Below are 17,625 nucleotides of genomic sequence, written 5' to 3' on the forward strand. Positions count from 1 at the left end.
TACATGCATGGCTGCCATTTTATTTTCTAAATAAACGTAATCATTGTGATTGTTCATGGTAGCACTGAGCTAATGTCACTGAGCCAAAGTACAGCCTCACAGAACTGCTCATTTTCCTGTCTGTGGACTGACTTGGTGCTGGTTGTGGTTGCATTTTAAATTGCTGTGTACATTGACACTTAATCTCTGTTTTTGGTGAAACTGACTGTGGTTTATGTACTAGTGATAAACATGATAATAGGTTCTTCCTGCCTTATTTGAGATGATGCATAAACACTGAGGAGACCAGCAGCTGTAACTGAAAGAAAGTGAATGAGGGATAAAGGGGAACATTTGCCTTGGACAAACTCCAGTCCCTGTGATGCTGGACTAACCCGGTGAGACTTGAGAGTTTGGCTGAAAAAACACTTTCAATCCAACATTCGTCGAACTGAATCCAAACAGTTTAAAAGAGGGTGTGAGTATCATGGCTCAAAGTATTCCAAAAGGGAAAGAAGCACTAAGCAGACCATTCCTGTTGTCCTTTTTTATACTGATCATATCATCCAATGAGACGGTTTTCGGTTCATCGTTTTTCAATGTTGGATCCTCTGTAAAGATTAGAGCTCTTTGTGAGCAGTGTTGTAATTACCTCAATGCTGTGGACAGGATGTGGTATTAAGCCATCATTGCTACTTCTGCACCCCCCTGTCTTTCTATAGTAGTTATCACAACAATCTGGCAAATGAGAAACTCTTTCATACATAGGGGCTCAGTACATATAGCTCTGAGGAGCCTCTTTTTTCAAGATGCAAAGAGGGTTTGCAAAATTGTACATGTATTTTTTATATTCCGAAAAAGTTCTTGTTTTCCCTGTTACTACTGCCAGAGTAATAAACACAGAAGCTTTTTAAGAGGTTTACACCTGTGCAGCCTAGTTTAGACAAACTTAAATTCATGTTTCAGCAGTACACAACCCGTTAGAACATCTTTAAACTACTTGATGCTGGATTCTTTTAGTGCTTAAGTTTGGAATTGTTTTCCTCAGTGAAGGACAAGCACATCAGAGCTTCTCTTTTTTGTTTTCCTCCATGTTCTTATCTGCAGGACGGAAAGAAAGTTTGGCAGCAAATGTGAACGTTTTTGCCAAGATCTGGCTGTGTACTTTGGACTTTAGTTTCCCTTAGCCTGGATGCATTTCCAGTTATTTGCATGTTCTTTCCCCCATAATAAAACATGTTAAGGCAATGGATGAATAATTCATTATGTTTCCTACAATTTGTGCAGAAACATAAAGAATGATTTTACTACTGTGTACTACGACTTTATTAGTTAATGGATTACAGCTGTGTACTTTGCACTTTAGTGTTTGAGTGTACCTAACACATCACTTATTGTTATGGCTTTCTTTTTGATTCCCAAGAAAGTCGATGAAGCTTTTTAACTTTTGAAGTAGTGCTTATCACAAGCAGTGACCCTATTTAAACTGTCTTTTATACTGCTGTGTGTTTGTGATAACATTGAAGGCCACCCTTCCTCCCCTTCCTCTGAAATTTATTTAAGTTTCAGTTTCCTTTAAACTGAAACAAAGTCTTTGGACATTTTTGGAGAAACAAGGAGTAGACTTGTAAAACGGGGTGTGTTAAGAGGAAAAGCAGAAAGCTGAAACTACAACCACAGAGTCTATAGTATTTACAGTCATTCACATGAGTTAGTATTTACTATTTTTTAAATGAGTTACAAGCTTGAGAAGATTCTTTGACAAGCTTATTTAAAAACTGGAGCACCTCCCGCAGGAGAACCAACACAGTGATGATACCTTCAAGTCCATGCAGAAATATTGGATTTTTCCATACTATGAGGAGTTTTCATTGTTCAAGACTTTCACAAGTGGTTATGCACTATGAGAAAACGTCTACAAAATGGGATTTTTCTAAAACGAAGTTACATCGAAAGTAGCTTAGTTTTGCAAGATTCATACATATATTTATATATGGGGTTTTTTTAAGTTCGTAAAATGGCAGTAGCAAGTTAAACGATCAACATTCTCTATCATATTATGATAACAATGGACAAAATGCATTCTGATACTCTCATTGTTTTTTTTTTATTTCTTGCAAATATGTTTTAACATCCCACTATACATGACTACATCACCCAACAGCAGCAAGTCAGAATTAGCATCGCTCTGGTGAACAAATAGATAACTCTGCTGTCAAAGAGCCACATATTCACCTCATTGATTGTTAGAGAGCAAAAATTAGCCAACAGTAGAGTGAACATAGGGACTTATATTTATCAGGAGGACGTAAACACAGCTTAGATCCTTAAATATGCTCACATGTTCAACAGCTGTATATGTTGTTTTTTATTTCAGGTGACCTGAAGTGACCAGAAAGTTCTTATTTAAAATATATCCAAAACGTCCAGACCCAGGCCTGGTACTAAAGGTAATCCTGCATCACAAGGGAGATTTCAATGAATAGTAAATCAGGTTTTATCACTTTCATGTACACAACATAAGTAACTTAAAAGCTTTGATTTGGTTTCTCAATCATTGCGTCTGAACTGTAAAACAAAACTAGACAATTTGTCATAGCTCTCAATAATAGCGTGAGAAAACGTGCAAACATAACACTTTATGACCCCAAAAAAAGCCACAAACAGCCCAAGCAAAGTGTTGCTAGTCCCACGGGAAACATCTGCAGTGTGAAGCTGTTCTGTTTTTTTGTCACACCAAGCACAGATAAAAGGTGATCTTTGTCAAACACAGCTGTGTTCACTTCTGTTTCCCTGTAGAGGGCAGCATTGAGCGGTGAGGCTTAAAGTCTGACGGTGTCTCTTTCAATAATTCAATAACCCCTCATGTAGGAGTCTGCAGCCATACACGATTTAGATTTTATTTGGTAAAGTTGTCAAACAATTAGTAAAAAAAAAAAAAAAGCTAAATTATGCACTCTTGCTGCTACAGACAGAATATTTCTCACTATAGTCATTTTATTAAGAACTTGCAAGTGCAGGTATACTTCTGACTGGATTTCCAGATTTTAGGCTGTGGTCACGTTATGAGAAAAAAATATTAAAAAAGTAAAAAAAACCAAAAACAAACCTGTTTCATCTGTTTCAACATCCTGCTGTTGCTGTCCTCATATGACTTCACAGACATTCAAATTGTTCATGTTTGTGTTTATGTTCTTGTTTGCCTCTGTAGTATTTAAGCATCAGTATAAAGTTCAGTCTTCTGAAAGTCTTCAGCAGAATGTTGTTACATGTGATCCACTGTGTTGAAACAACACTTTTACAGGAAATGAAGTGTAACAGTTTAAATGTATTCTAAAAACAATGGCAGTTCTCATCGAATCTTCAGGGGTTTCACTGAGATAGGAAGTTGTATTTTCCCTTTTGTACATCATTCACAGAAAGAGGAAGTTTTGTTTTTTTTGCCGCCAGCTAAGTGTGTTCACATGCTTCGTCTCCAGAGCTCAGTTTGCACTGTGGTAATAAACATCGGAGGTCTGATGGACGTCTACCAGGAGGCTGTGGAATTTCTGGAGTCACATCATATAGCAGGTGAGAAAAGTAGACGATGTGTTTACGTCTGTTATGGAGACAAAGTAAACATGAAACTTATTCTATGATTTCTAAGAGAGGTTCAAAACAAATGAGAATTAAAAACAAGAGAGAAACTGAAAATGATTCATGACTTTTGTTGGTTGTAAATGCACCTTGATCTCATTTGTGAAGTTAAAACCTCCGTTGTGGAATTAGATTTGTTTACAAATTTAACAGGAAGTAGATATGGAAACCTGTACGTTTTTTTTCTTCATACTTCTACATGTTGTATATTCTGTGTGTGTTTGTGTAGTCATATCCGAGCCTGAGGTCCTGGAGGAGGATGTGTTTCAGGATGAGGCAGGGTGCTGTTCGCTTGCTCCTCTCCACCTGGAGATCTTGGATCTCCCAGAAACCCCTGTGAGTGTGTAGTTCCTCAAAACATACATAAAGAAAGCAAACTTATAGATGTGATTTACTTGTAAGAACTGCTTCCATGAGGGAACTTCATTTATTGAAAAAAGTCTCCATAGAAATCAGTATTTATTTTACTTTGTAAAAAAAAATCTACAAAAAGTCTCATTAAGGGAAATACAGGAGTTTGATTTGTTTTTGGATAATCCAATATGTAAACATTTAACTGCATAACTGAGAAATTAATAGATCTAATAAATAGATACCTTAGTTTAAGTAGTGTTGAGATTTAAAGGTCACATATTATACATCTTTTCTACAAGTTCAAATAAGTCTCAGAGCTCCCCAAAACATGTCTATGAAGTTGCTTGTTGGAAATCCTGTATTTGATCTATAAACCCCTCTATTTCAGCCCTGCTCAGAACAGGCTGTTTCTGTGTCTGTAGCTTTAAATGTGAGCTGTGTCTGACCACACCTCCATCCGGAAGAGCTTGGGTGGCTCAGGTTTTCTTGCACCATGCCTGATTGTTTGTAATGAGAAGACTCAGAGGGTAGAACAAACACCTAGCTGTGGGAGTTTCACCCCCCTGGGGGAGGGGTTACTGCCATTTGTGATGTCATGAAGGGAACATCTCCAAACAACCTGTTTGAGTACTTTTTTGGGGGGGAAAGTGGAGCAGGCAAAATACAGACAGGATGGTCTTTTCTCATAATTGGGGGTTTGTAGAAAGACTAGAGACACATATTAGTGTTTTAAAAAACAGGCTAAATGTATTTTGCACAACGTGTGACCTTTAGCATAGATGTACTCAAAGACATTGGTATGGCTTACTCCAATCTGCTCAGACAGATAATATATCACTTAATTTAAAGATGAACGCATAGCAGCAATTTTGCCACTTCTCGAGGTCTTTAAATGATAAAATCTTAAAATAATTTTTCAGAAAGAGAGCTGCTCACAACTTTCCCTCCATGTTGAAATCGATCTGCATACTAATGTTAATGAAAAACCTTTTTTCTATCTTCTGACCTTTTTAAATCTGGGTGTAGGGACATTTTATTTTTAAGAATCCACATTAAACAAGCCATGCTCTCAATGAAGAAGTACAACTCATGTGGGAAAATTACAGAAGTGATAGTTACACCACACAACTTTTATTACACTAAATGGGGATGATACATATATTATGCTTTTGTGGAAGAAAAAAAAACATTTACAAAACATATTACCATATTAGTTTGTCTTTAATTTGAAAGACAAGAAACAGATAAAAGAGAAATGTCCGTGGCCATTTAAAATGTCACACACTGCACTTAGTGCCACGTAACTGAAGGAGTGTCAAAACAGTCATCTTAAGACTGACTGTGATGTGTTTATTGTTGGATGTTTGTCATTCAGACCTTGTGCAGCCCAGAGCAAATGTTGGATAGGAGGCTGGTGGTCCTTAAAGGCATCCTGGAGAGTGAGGAGGTTTATCTCAGAGAGCTGGAGGCCCTGCTGATGGTAACATACACATTTAAACATGCATTAAAATCACGTTTTATATTACTATCTTAGAACCAAAAGTTAGAGGTGGAGATTTTAAGCCATGTGATTTGTCAATTGCAAAAAGAGGAAAACTTTGTTGAGACAATCATAGGGCCCATAGTAAAGTTCCCCTCTGCTGTCACAGCACACACAAATGAACTGTTGTTGTTGTTGTTATTAATCATCTAACCTTATTAAAAAATAATAAATCTATGTTTTGAGATTATTTTGCTCTACAGAAGCAGTTTTCACTTCACATGAATACACAAGAGGAAAACTGTGTTTAAATATAACTTACTCTTACTGTATCTAAATGAAGCAGAGGTGCTTTGTGTTTGTTCTGGTCTGAGGTTAGCTTTATGTCATACAGTTCAACATAATGTTCAGGTCTCACGACTACTGTTCTCTTTGTTTAGTTTCCTTTTTCAAGTTCAAGTAAAGAGATTTCCCCTGTTTGTCTAGTTAAAACCTCTCTAATGTTAATGTTTTGCCAAAGAAAGCAGATTATTAGTTTAGCTTAGTTTAGCTTTGCTTAAATGATAATACTGTGCTATACTACTTCCTGTTTGAGACCAATTACTTCCTGGAATTGAACCTGGTTTCATAGATACTGCTCCCAGAAGTAATCTAACATTTATCTATCTTACTCCAGCTTATTGCTAACCCTTCAATAAACCAAAAAAGGCCCCTTTTAATAGATTAAACCCATATTTAAAAGTATAAAAGTAGAATAAAATAGCTACATTTTTAACCCCTTCAGACCCGCATTTTTTCTGCTGGGCAAAATTTTTTTTAATAAAATGATTCTGACTCCCTTCCAACATAAAAACAAAGTGGAAAAAATAAATTTTTGCCAACTCATTTTTTTATAAGAATTTTTTCATGTCCAACCCTGGTCCTCGAGGGCTACTATCCTGCATGTTTTAGACGTCTCCCTCTTCCAACACACCTGATTCAAATGATCAGGATTGTAATCAGGCTTCTGCAGAGCTTGATGACGAGATAATCATTTGAATCAGGTGTGTTGAAGAAGGAGACATCTAAAACATGCAGGATAGTAGCCCTTGAGGACCAGGGTTGGCTACCCCTGCTCTACAAGAACATTATGTACAAAAAATATATATTAAAAATTGCATAATTATGAATAACTGAACCGTGGCATCATGCTTTACCAATGAAAAGCTTACAAGTATGCTTTTTCTTTATATTCTAACACCTAACATTTGGGTGTTAGCTTAACTCGCCCAACTACTGCTGTCCATTGCAATGGACATCAGACTTTGAAAAAATCCTCTAAATTAAATACATGATATATGTTCAAAATAACTTCATATATTATTTCTCGTAACAGTTAAAATTATACTGACAGAAAGTTTTTTTGGCCAGCATGAACATAAATGTATATTTTTGACTGAAAATGGGCACTTGCGCTTCCCTCTCTGGAGCTGCTTCACCATGCTGGTCTTGTCAGAGGTCTGACACTCTCTCAGAGCATGCTCAAAGTCATGACATGATTGTGATTGGATAATCAGGACCCAGTTAGTAACCAGCAGTGCTGACCTCATCCAATTACAGAGTATTTATTGGTTTAGAGACAGAAATATGTCATGTCCATTCCAATGGACGCAGGGTCCGAAGGGGTTAAGATTGAATTTCCCTCGGGATCAATAAAGTATCTATCTATCATTAGCTAAGACAAGCTATCACACTAGTTTGACAGTGGTGTCTGAAATATATTTAAAGTATTTCCAGAATAATAAAACTAGTCATAAAGAAAGTCATTGTAAGGCAGTATGAAAGCATTGTTGATTCATAATAGATGTAGTTTAAGTCAATAACAGATAGAACAATAACCAGTCAGTAGGGGCTCATTTGTAAAATACAGTATATATGAATAATAAAAAAAATAGCCTCAGCAAAGTCTCTGATTTTGAAACCTTTTCATTTAGCCCTGAGAGGTTTAAGTGAGAAACTGTCAGAGGCTGAATGCTGTATTTTGACCACAACCATTAGCTATGTGTTCTTTCTTTAATGAAGAGAGTCTGTATATACCTGTGTTATTTTGGTTTGTCTGTATGGGTCAAAGTCGAGATGCTGCTGAAATACATGCAAATGAAGCTTTCGGAGTGAAGGAAATGTAAACTGAGTACTTGACTCTCTTTTAGCAATCACCACATGGTTCACTGTTTTTTTCCACCCACCCACATTATCAGCCTTAAGCCTCTGCTTGATTCATTTTTCTAAACATGTTTTTGTAGCCCATGAAGGCTCTGTGGGCCTCAGCTGGGACCTCCCAGCCAGTTCTGTCCAGCCGAGAGGTCCAGACAGTTTTCTATCAAGTACCCGAGCTCAGAGACATGCACCAACGCTTCTTCTTGGACCTGAAGTCTCGACTGAGCACACACTGCCAGACCGAGGTGAACCACTCTGGCTTTGAGCTTGTGGTGGGGGACCTGTTCCTGAAAATAGTAAGTTCTCTATTGAGTCATTACTTGCTGTTAAGACTAACACGACAAACGTATACGTTTTAATGAAGATTAAATCATTCAGAACGAGTGGAAAAGAAAGTTTCCCACACAACTTTCTGACTTCAACTTTGCCAGGCTCCTTGATCTGCCTTTGCGCTGGTAGAAACCTGGAACACATTGTTTGTTCTTCATGTTTTAAGTCATCATCAAATTTACTCATTCATATTAATATTACATTAAAGAAGCACTTCTCCAAAGAATCAAACACTTGTCTGTTTTCAAAGTGTCTTTCAGCTCAAAAAGTTTGAAGAAAAAAGAGGCTTTGAAAAGTCAATGTACTGTACATTACAAAACAGATCAGAGGTTGGTGGAGACTAAGACAGAGAAAAAAAGGAAAAGTGAAAAATTGACCATTAGACGGATACACCATAGCAACTCAACATATTGTCCCATGTTAACCAAGCATTGTCCTGTATTGTTTCCCCTTAGGCAGTGTGAAAGTTAATTTACACAATTTATACTACAATTCAAGGACTGACCAATGTGGAATTTTTGGGGCCCATATTGATATGAAGAAGACATAGATAGATAGATAGATAGATAGATAGATAGATAGATAGATAGATAGATAGATAGATAGATAGATAGATAGATAGATAGATAGATAGATAGATAGATAGATAGATAGATAGATAGATAGATAGATATCTTGATTTGGAGAGATTATTTATTGACTTCACTATCAACTCTCTCATTATGCAGCTTCTCCTTCACTCCCTCTCTACATTTAATCACCGGTTATTTTGCCCCTACAGGTGAACCAGATTGGGCTGTATGGCGGTTTCATTGAAAACTACAAGAAAGCTGTTGAAGTTGTACGAAAGTGCACACAGTCAGACAGTCGCTTTCGAACCCTGGCTCAGGTACTGAGACTCTGCAGCCTCTTTCAGTCTGAAGATGCGTACGTGGCTGTTCTCATCATAGTTTGAATCTTTCCCTCTATTGTACAGAACATGACATCCAATGGCCAGGACAAAACTCGGACCAACTACACCCTTGAAGGTATTTCCTTAAAATGTTTGTCTTGGTTTTATTACCCATATGACAGACAGTGTCTTCATGCTGTCTTTGTGTTGACAGCTCTGCTTTACAAACCTCTGGACAGAGTAACCAAAACAACTCTAGTGCTAATGGTGAGAACATTCATTTTATCCTACTGTTTTTATTCTTAGACTATGATCTTCAGCTGTGATTTTCTGACTCAGCAGCCTCTCTGTCATCTTGTAGGACCTCTTGAAGACGACACCAGTGGAGCACGGGGATTACTCCTGTTTACAGGAAGCTCTGAGATTGTCTCGCAGCTTCCTGTGCGGTGTCAACGAGAGTTCACCGAGCAAACGAGAGGTCACGCTCAGTCCTGGCATTGTGAGTCTTAAGCCTCGTTTCCACCAAACAGTCCGGTTTGGTTCAGCACAGTTTGGTTCGGTTTGGTACAGTAAACCCTGATCTTGCTTGATGGAGATGGAGAGCCATGAAATAGTCTGACATCATAACAGCCCAGTACAGTGCAGCCCACTATCAATGTAAGTTAATACCATAGAAGAACGGCACACAGTAAATAAAAGGAACCAGTTAGTGCCGGATCGGTACCCTTGGCACCCCAACAGAAGAATACCAAGAAATAGTTTTTGGTACTATTGCCAACTTTTGACAGTGGAAACGCCAATAAAAGGGTACCATACTAAACCGAATGGACCCGGATCACTTGGTTGGGGCTCTACACTGTACAAAATCTGGAAATGCCGCACAGAGAAAAATGAGTAAAAACAGAAAATCCCTACATTTTACATTATGTGTATTTTGTGTGTTTTTGTTGATTCAGAGGCGTCAGCTGATGCGCGATGGCTTTGTGGTGGATGCAAGTGACGGTGATCACAGCCTGCGTCACCTCTTCCTCTACACCGACCTCCTGCTGTGCACCAGACTCAAACATTCAAGCAGAGGGTGAGTGTGGAGAGGACGCACCAGGGCTTGTGGGAAATGTGGTCTAAATGCTTAATATATATTTGTTTGGGTTTGTTCCAGGAAGCAGGACCAGTACAGGTTCTGCTGGTTTCTGCCTCTTGCTGGTTTGAGACTGCACTTGGTTGCAGAACAGGAGCGTTCACCGGAAACACACATTCGCTTATACTCCATACGAACCAAGATGTACCATCTCAGACAGCAGCTACGGCATCACACAGTATGTTTGTCTGCATTTCATTAGCAGTGATGTTTTTCCAGATTAATATTATACCAAAAAGTTTTTTTTTTTTCTGTGTAAACAAAGGGGTCATTGCCTGCTCGTGGCAGGAAGAAGCTGGAGCAGATGGAGCTGATGCTGCTCACACTCTCTCCTGTATACAGACTGGAGCTTCACAGCCCCCGTGACAAGGTAAACATGCAAACAACACACACAAACTCTGATACTGCCTGTTACAGCTGCACTCTGTAATAATTGACTCAAATGAAAAGAGGAAACTGATTATTCCTCTTTTATAGAGTCACACTTTGCGACTCTCCTCCCTGTATGAACTTGAAGAATGGAGAGAAGCCATCCACAAGCTCGTCACAGACAGTAAGTTTCACAGTGTAAACACAAGACATGGGCTATAAGCGATGAATGCTGAAATCTCATCTGCTTATTTTGACTGCATAAACAAAAAAATTAAAAGATCTTTGAAGAAAGTATTCATAAAAAAAAACTTTCTTCACACAAATACAATAATGCTGGTTTTTAAAACTCGAATGAGAAACTTTAGGTTTGTTGAGTTTGGCGCCACCTGGGGACAAAGCACTCCCACATATTGCTCTGCTGATCCTGCACAAGTGTAAGACGTCTTTTCAAGTGTATCAAGACAAATGCATCAGATTTATTTTTGATCTTTATTGAGAAAGGACAGGGGATAGTCTTACTGGAGAGCGAGCAAGAGAGAGAGAGAGACAAAGAGAGAGGGAATGAGACTAACCACCAACTGAGAATTTTGTGTTAAAAAAAAAAGAGTCTGTTTCTATAGCATCTCCTGTTTTACACCCTGTGGTTCAGTTGGTAGTTGGTTGTCTCATAACAGGAAGGTCTGTGGTTCAATCTCCAGCTCCTACAGCCAACTGATCCTTGGGCAAGACACTTTACCCCAAGTTGCTCCTGCTGCTTTGTCAGCGGCGTGTGAATGTGGAAGAATCAGATTAGTTATTACTGTTGGACACTGTACATAGCAGCCTCTGTTGAACCGGATAGACTATGATAGCCAAAGAATAAGCTAGCTTTCACGTATCCCAGCTAACTTGTTGGCTTCGAAAGATTTACCTCACCATTTTATTAAATTACTGTTAAATTGAAGAATGTGTTTCAGTATGTGTACCAGTACATTCAATATACCCTACTCTCTATAATACTTATATGAATGTATAATGTATTTAATATGTCTATACGTAGCAATAGTGACAGGGGTGACAGTTGAATTGAAACTAGTACTTTATGTTTATTCATGTTAGCGAGTTTTCCGCTTCATACCTTGCCTGTGCACACACACAGTGTGTGAGCGGGTGGGAATGTGTAAGTGTGATCTGCTTTGTTATAACACGCTTTGAGTTGTCAGAAGACAAGAAAAGAGCTCTACAAGCTCAACTCCATTTACCATGATGACTGTAAATGATTTGAGGAAATATTTGTAGATTACATATGTAACATTAATTTAGACAATATTATTTAGTAGTATCACAATATAACCATAAATATAGATGCTAACTATCACCTCTCTTTTTGCTTTTTTTTAATCACAACATTTTTTTTCTGTGAACTGATCTGTGTCTGTATTTTCTCTGTTGTTTTTCAGAAATAGAAACCGTCCCTCCAGACTTGCTCACCCTCACTGGTGCATGTGTGAAACTGAGAATGACCCAACAGCCACCACTGCACAGCTCAAACCCCGGTACAACCACAGCACTGTTTTTCACTGATAGGCTGCTTACTGTAAATCCCACAGAACTATCCAGAGTCTGAAACACATCTCTGACGGTGTTTTCAGGACAATTTAATCTAAAAAATGGCATGATCTTTTTTTCTGTTTTTTTTCCTCCCCAGGGGAGGATGAGGACCGTTTGTGTGGGACTCTGAGTGTGGCGATCCACTCGGCCTGTGGTCTGATAAAACCAGCCTGTGTGCTTTCTTTTATATCATTTAACCAAAGTAGAGATTTTTTCTCTATTTGAGGAAGAACAAGTATAAGGTTCCTCTTTCTGGCCCTAAAGTGAACTGATGTTAGATTTTCTTTCACTTTCAGGTGTGTACGTGTGTGTGGAAGTGGACGGTTATGAGTTTTACGATAAACAAGCTCAGACACACTCATCAGTCCACAGCCTCAGCCCGCACTGGGAACAGGTTAGATCATATTGTTCTCTAAATTGGAGTTATAGGAAGTTGAAACTGATGTAAAAAGCAGATATTTCAACGAGCCGGTCCAGGCTGGTTAAGGACCTGTTCATGTCTAGACAGCATCCAACATGCTGTCAAGCTTTCGAGGATTAATATAGTTGGCTCTGAGGACAGACTTCAATGTGCTTTAAACTTGATCAGCAGCAGTAAAATCTGATATAATTCTAACTGGTAGCCGGGATCAAAAGGCTTAAAATAAGACATGAAGGCTCCGGTGAAGCTTTAACAGGCTGTGGTCTTTTTCAGTCTTAACGCCAGCTCTTTTCTGTCAAATAGGAGCTGTCGTTCCAGGTGGACGGGGCTCGTGAACTAAGGGTGCTCTGTGTCAGTCAGTCTGACGGACAGGGTGATGCAGTCCTGGGAAAAGCAGCAGTGAAGGTATAGAGACACGAACTGAGCTCCAAGTTCAGCTTTGTTTTCATCCAAAGACGTTCATCAGTGACAATGAAATATATCTCAAACAAACACTTGAAATGTCTAGACAGCAACGTTCTTTCTTGTTTCCTTGAGGCTAATACGACAATAATCCAGTTCAACCAGAGAACATAAAAAAAACCTGTCAAAACTGTATAACTTTTGTGAGTCATGTTGAAAATGCTATAGAAATTGGATATGTTTCAAACTCTAGTCAAAGCTTTTATTTTCTTCATCCTAATGCTTCATTAAAATGTAAAAATGTAGATGTACTGTAGATATCTGTACATCCTTAAAGCAGCACTAATTATAATTTTACAGAGGTGAGAAGTGCAATGTTCGAATTGTCGCTTGAAGTTGTTTAACTTCCAGAGAAAATTGCTTCGAGATTGCTGAGAATCTGATTCAGCATTATTTTGTTAAACAGTTCAAAGGGGCAAATATGTGAGTGTTACTGACTGAAATCATAACACTAGCTTACTACGTCATCAGACATTCAAGGCAGGGTTGGTACACTTTTTAAGATTTGAGTTGAAATTGTTTTTAGGTCCTGACAGAAATTAATAACATCATGTGTTCCAAAAAAGGAATCTGTCATCGGTAAAAAACTTCGACCAATGTCTGCCTCAAGGTCCCAATTTCATGAACCAATCACGCCTCCCTGTCTCCCTGCTCGTTCTCTATCCGAGTGTACAAGTCCGTCATCGACTGTTTATACTGTAAGTTTATCTACCTTTGAATGAGACATGCAAGCAATTAGCTGAGGTCCGCTTCTAGCTTTTTCTCAAATGACCAACCCTGCCTTTAAGGAAACATGCTGTTAACACATCACACTGCTCCCAAGTGTTAAACAGGTAGATTCCGTTTATTCACACCTCACCCTTACGACACAAATCTTGAGTTGGATGGTATTTTGTATTGTGCTAAACATCTGCTTTCGTGTCTTTTCCTCCTTTCCGTCCATCAGTTGGAGTCCAAATCCTTAAATAAGCGATGGAGGAGACAGACTCTACACCTGGGGCAGACACAGCTAACTCTCTCCCTCAAGTACTGTCCCCACCCGCTTGAACCGCCCAGCTCTACAACTCAAACACACCCTCTCTTCTGTGCCCCCATTGAAATGGTGGCTAAGTAAGTCCCCCCGAGACAGATATTAAATTTGCCAGTCTGGGTTCATGGAGGTGTCTTTACTGAAAAATGTACCTCAGTTTAGGGTTGTGTTTCTCTTGTGTTGAGTGAGCAGAAAAGAAGCAGGACTGTGAGAGTGGAATCTGCATTGAGGTTTAAATATCAGAGCTGTTTTTGTTTTCCTCTTATTGCTTTCTTTTCTTCACAAGGCAGGAGGGGGTTCTGGTTCCTCATGTGGTTCGCTGCTGCGTGGAGGAGGTCGAGAGGAGGGGCTTGGACGAAGTCGGTATCTACAGGATTTCCGGGACCACAAGTGACATCAACGCACTGAAGGCTGCATTCAACAGCAGTAAGAAAAAGAATCAAAACACATGAAAAACACAGATCTGTTCGGTCTGTAGGTTTTCACTGAACACAGATTGTCTGGTCTACGTGGTTTTATTTCACCTGTACAGTGGGTGTATGTCGGGGCCTAGTTGCACTTTGGCTCTGGTTGGACTCACCTCTCATAAAGCGTCCCCTCAGAAGGTTGTAAACATAATACGACACACTCAAAAAAACACGGCTGCCTCCAAAACCAGAGACCAAGAAGCTCAGTTACAGCACAAATATTGCAAGAAGACAGGGAACCAACATGATACAGTATTTAATCGACGCCACAATGAGAAGCTCCATTTTCCTCCCCTTGTTGAGACAATAAAAACAATCAAAGGTCAAACCACGCTGAAAACAATAAGGCATCTTTTTCAGTTAACATTTTCCTACTGTCTCATTCTGTAAAAGAAATTGTGAGAGAATCATATCGTGAACCCAATATCGTGAATTGTATCGTCTCGTGAGTTTAGTAAATCGTTAACATCCCGAGCTGTATCATGACTCAAGGATTGTGATGATATCGTATCGTGGGGCCTTTGGTAAATCCCACCACTAATAAAAACAACATTTCACTCCAAACTAAAACGTCTAGATTGAGTTTCAAAGGAAACGTGATGTCATCCCCTTACCTACAATATGTCATATGACCTAGCTTGTAGTCTTTGCGGTACAGTTTATTAAAGGGGTTGACTGACTGATCTCTTTGCAAAAACAAGTCAAGGTTTTGATACAAGAGCATGCTCACTCACGCTAATGCTAACGATGGCTAATGTTTGTCACGCATGAAAACCTTTTTGTCACTGCTGCTCAGCACAGTAGCACTTGTTGTGTTCTGCCTTTAAAGGAAGGAAGTGTAAATACCAGAAGAAGCCACGACTGGTGATTATCATTGTGTGTCTGCCCCACTCAGATCTGCGTGAAGCCGTCACCAGGCTGAGAAGTTCAGACGTGAACTCCGTCTCTGGAGTCCTCAAACTTTACTTCCGAGAGCTTCCTGAACCGCTCATTCCCACGGAGCTGTTTCAGAGTCTGGCTGCAGCGCTCGGTGAGAGACAACAAATCCTTCACTGTGACTCTCACGGTTTTATGTTGGGCTTGTTCTGATTTTTCAACAGTAGTATTTGGATTTCATTTGAAGGTTGAAGCAGTTTTCTCCTAATTTTGCTTTTTTTTTTTTTTTTTAATTTCTGCTTGAAGATTTATTTCCTGTTACAGTTTAAAATAAAAGATTATTCATTACAATAGACACAAAATAATTATTTTTACGAGTTTTCCCCACATTCCTAAACTTTACACTCTACTTGTCTGCCTTTGACAGAAAGAAGTGAATTTAGTGTACATTATTTATAGAGAACAGGCTTTGACACCTCTCAATATTGACCGTATTTCCAACGAAACCAATCCACGCATGTTGTTCTTTCTCTCCTCTGTAGATATCCAGGACATGAACTCTCGTCTCATCAGCATGTTGTCTCTGCTGCAGTCCTGTCCTGACCCCAACAGACACACTTTCCTCTACCTGCTGCACCACCTGCAAAGGTCTGACAACAGGCATACAACATCACACAACACATAATAACTCCTAACCTTCATCCTCTTTCAACCAGAGAAGACTCTTCTGTCTGTCGACACAGTTTAGGATTTAAACGCTTCACTCTGTTTGTTCATTCTCTCCAGAGTTTCTGAGAAGCAAAACGTCAACAAGATGTCTCTCATGAACTTAGCTACAGTGTTTGGGCCGAGCCTCTTGCGCCCCCCTGTGATTGGACCGGAGCATCGAGGCCCTATAGTGGATATTTCCCTGGAGGTGGTGGTGCAGGTAGGAGTGATGCAGTGAAAAACAGATAAAACCAAGTGAAGGAGGGTTTTCTGTTTTTTTTTTTGTTTGTTTTTTTTTACAAATTAAGGTCTGAACCTTTCAAACAGTCTTATTATGTCCTCTTGTTTTTGGGGGTTTTTTTATGGAGGGAGACAGACCAAAGCCAACAAAAGTAAAGAGAGCAAAACAATTCTGTTATCTTTTTCAAATATCATTTTTCTTGTTTATTTTGCAAATAGCAAATACATTAAAAGCCATTTTTAAAGCCCTCCCAACACAGACAGAGTATCTTTGTGTATCTTTTGCCATCATTTTAAACAGCAAAGATCAAATAACCAAGACAAAAAAAAGTATTTATATTATTCAAACTTTGCAAGGAACATGAAGGAAAGAACACGTCATATCTGCTTTTGGATTAAAATAAACAAACGATGGGGTGCTAGTTTAGCTTAGTTGGTAATAAATAGTAATAAATAAACTACATTAAAAAGATGAACTGAGATAATAGTTTTAACTTCTCATTAGTAATGTAAAATACATAAGAACCCATGTAAAATAGTTTTTGTTTCTTCACAATAAGTTGTGTTACTAAGTTTGATTTCAGGTGGAGAGAGCTGTCGAAGTGTGAAACTTGAAGTTCATCGTCATGCGTATGACAAATAAACCTCAACATACGTCTACATGTTAAACACAAACCTGTGACTCGTCTGGTGTGTGTTTCAGGTCCAAGTGGTTTTCTTCTACCTGCAGTGTAACAACCTCCCTGAAGCTCAGACCTTTCTGCCTCATGACACAGACGGTGAGGATGAGACCACCCACAAGTGAGACCACCATCAGTGTCACACACCGTGTGGAACTACAGCTCGAAGCAAGGACTCCCTTTAAACACACTTATTTATTGATTAAAACATGGACTGAAGTCTTTTTTCGTCTCACTTTTCAAACTCTTTGGATTTGGGGCCAAATTTTGGACACTTGGTCAACTGACTTTGTTCAGTGGATGAACCCAGGAAATCCTCAGGAGCTGCATTTTCTAATCAGATGGATTATTCTTGAGGAATAATGTCAATTGAATTAAAAAGTGTCCCTTTTTTAGCTTTATTTGAAGTTTTTACTAGTCTATCCCCCGAGACTTTTAAAAAGTTTTAGGAAAAACAAAAGTAAAACCAAAAAGGTATGTAAGAAAAAATGGTGAACATATTGAAGTTGGTGGTTTCAGTGGTCTTCTTTGAGCTTGTACTGATAGGTAGGCAGGGTGGCAAAGAGAGAAATGGGAATTGGTTATGTGTTTGAGTAAGAGTCATGGGTGCAGATGTTGTTTAAAAAAAAAAAAGGTCAGAGGTCACCTTCCCAAGCCTGAAATCCAATCGGTCACAGTTCAAATCCAACTAGACGGAGTTCACCGTGAGTGTACGGCCCATAAAAGTCCCCACACACACATGCGGCCCGCGGTCGACCCGTCCATGCCACACAT

The 17,625-nt window shown here is 39.0% G+C and overlaps 1 protein-coding gene across 3 annotated transcripts; it reads left to right on the forward strand.

Moving 5' to 3' along the window:
- The first annotated feature begins 99 nt into the window (after window positions 1–99).
- LOC306841919 (active breakpoint cluster region-related protein) lies at window positions 100–17,356 on the forward strand. 3 transcript variants are annotated; one of them, XM_079371948.1, is made up of 24 exons: window positions 100–377; window positions 2,357–2,429; window positions 3,459–3,549; window positions 3,845–3,951; window positions 5,345–5,449; window positions 7,732–7,941; window positions 8,757–8,864; window positions 8,952–9,003; window positions 9,082–9,134; window positions 9,229–9,366; window positions 9,824–9,945; window positions 10,027–10,183; window positions 10,271–10,375; window positions 10,483–10,558; window positions 11,817–11,912; window positions 12,065–12,139; window positions 12,264–12,361; window positions 12,692–12,793; window positions 13,797–13,960; window positions 14,167–14,306; window positions 15,243–15,377; window positions 15,766–15,871; window positions 16,010–16,151; window positions 16,875–17,356. In XM_079371948.1, the coding sequence occupies exons 3-24, from the start codon at window positions 3,498–3,500 to the stop codon at window positions 16,974–16,976; spliced, it is 2,445 nt and encodes an 814-aa protein (XP_079228074.1). In that variant the 5' UTR covers window positions 100–377; window positions 2,357–2,429; window positions 3,459–3,497; the 3' UTR covers window positions 16,977–17,356. The 3 variants fall into 3 exon arrangements, with proteins under 3 accessions (XP_079228074.1, XP_079228073.1, XP_079228075.1); XM_079371947.1 differs by lacking the exons at window positions 100–377; window positions 2,357–2,429 and having other exon boundaries at window positions 3,418–3,549; XM_079371949.1 differs by lacking the exons at window positions 100–377; window positions 2,357–2,429; window positions 15,766–15,871; window positions 16,010–16,151; window positions 16,875–17,356 and having other exon boundaries at window positions 3,418–3,549; window positions 14,171–14,306.
- The last annotated feature ends 269 nt before the right edge of the window (window positions 17,357–17,625 follow it).

Source organism: Symphodus melops (genome assembly GCF_947650265.1).
Source record: "Symphodus melops genome assembly, chromosome: 20".
Lineage (NCBI taxonomy): Eukaryota > Metazoa > Chordata > Actinopteri > Labriformes > Labridae > Symphodus > Symphodus melops.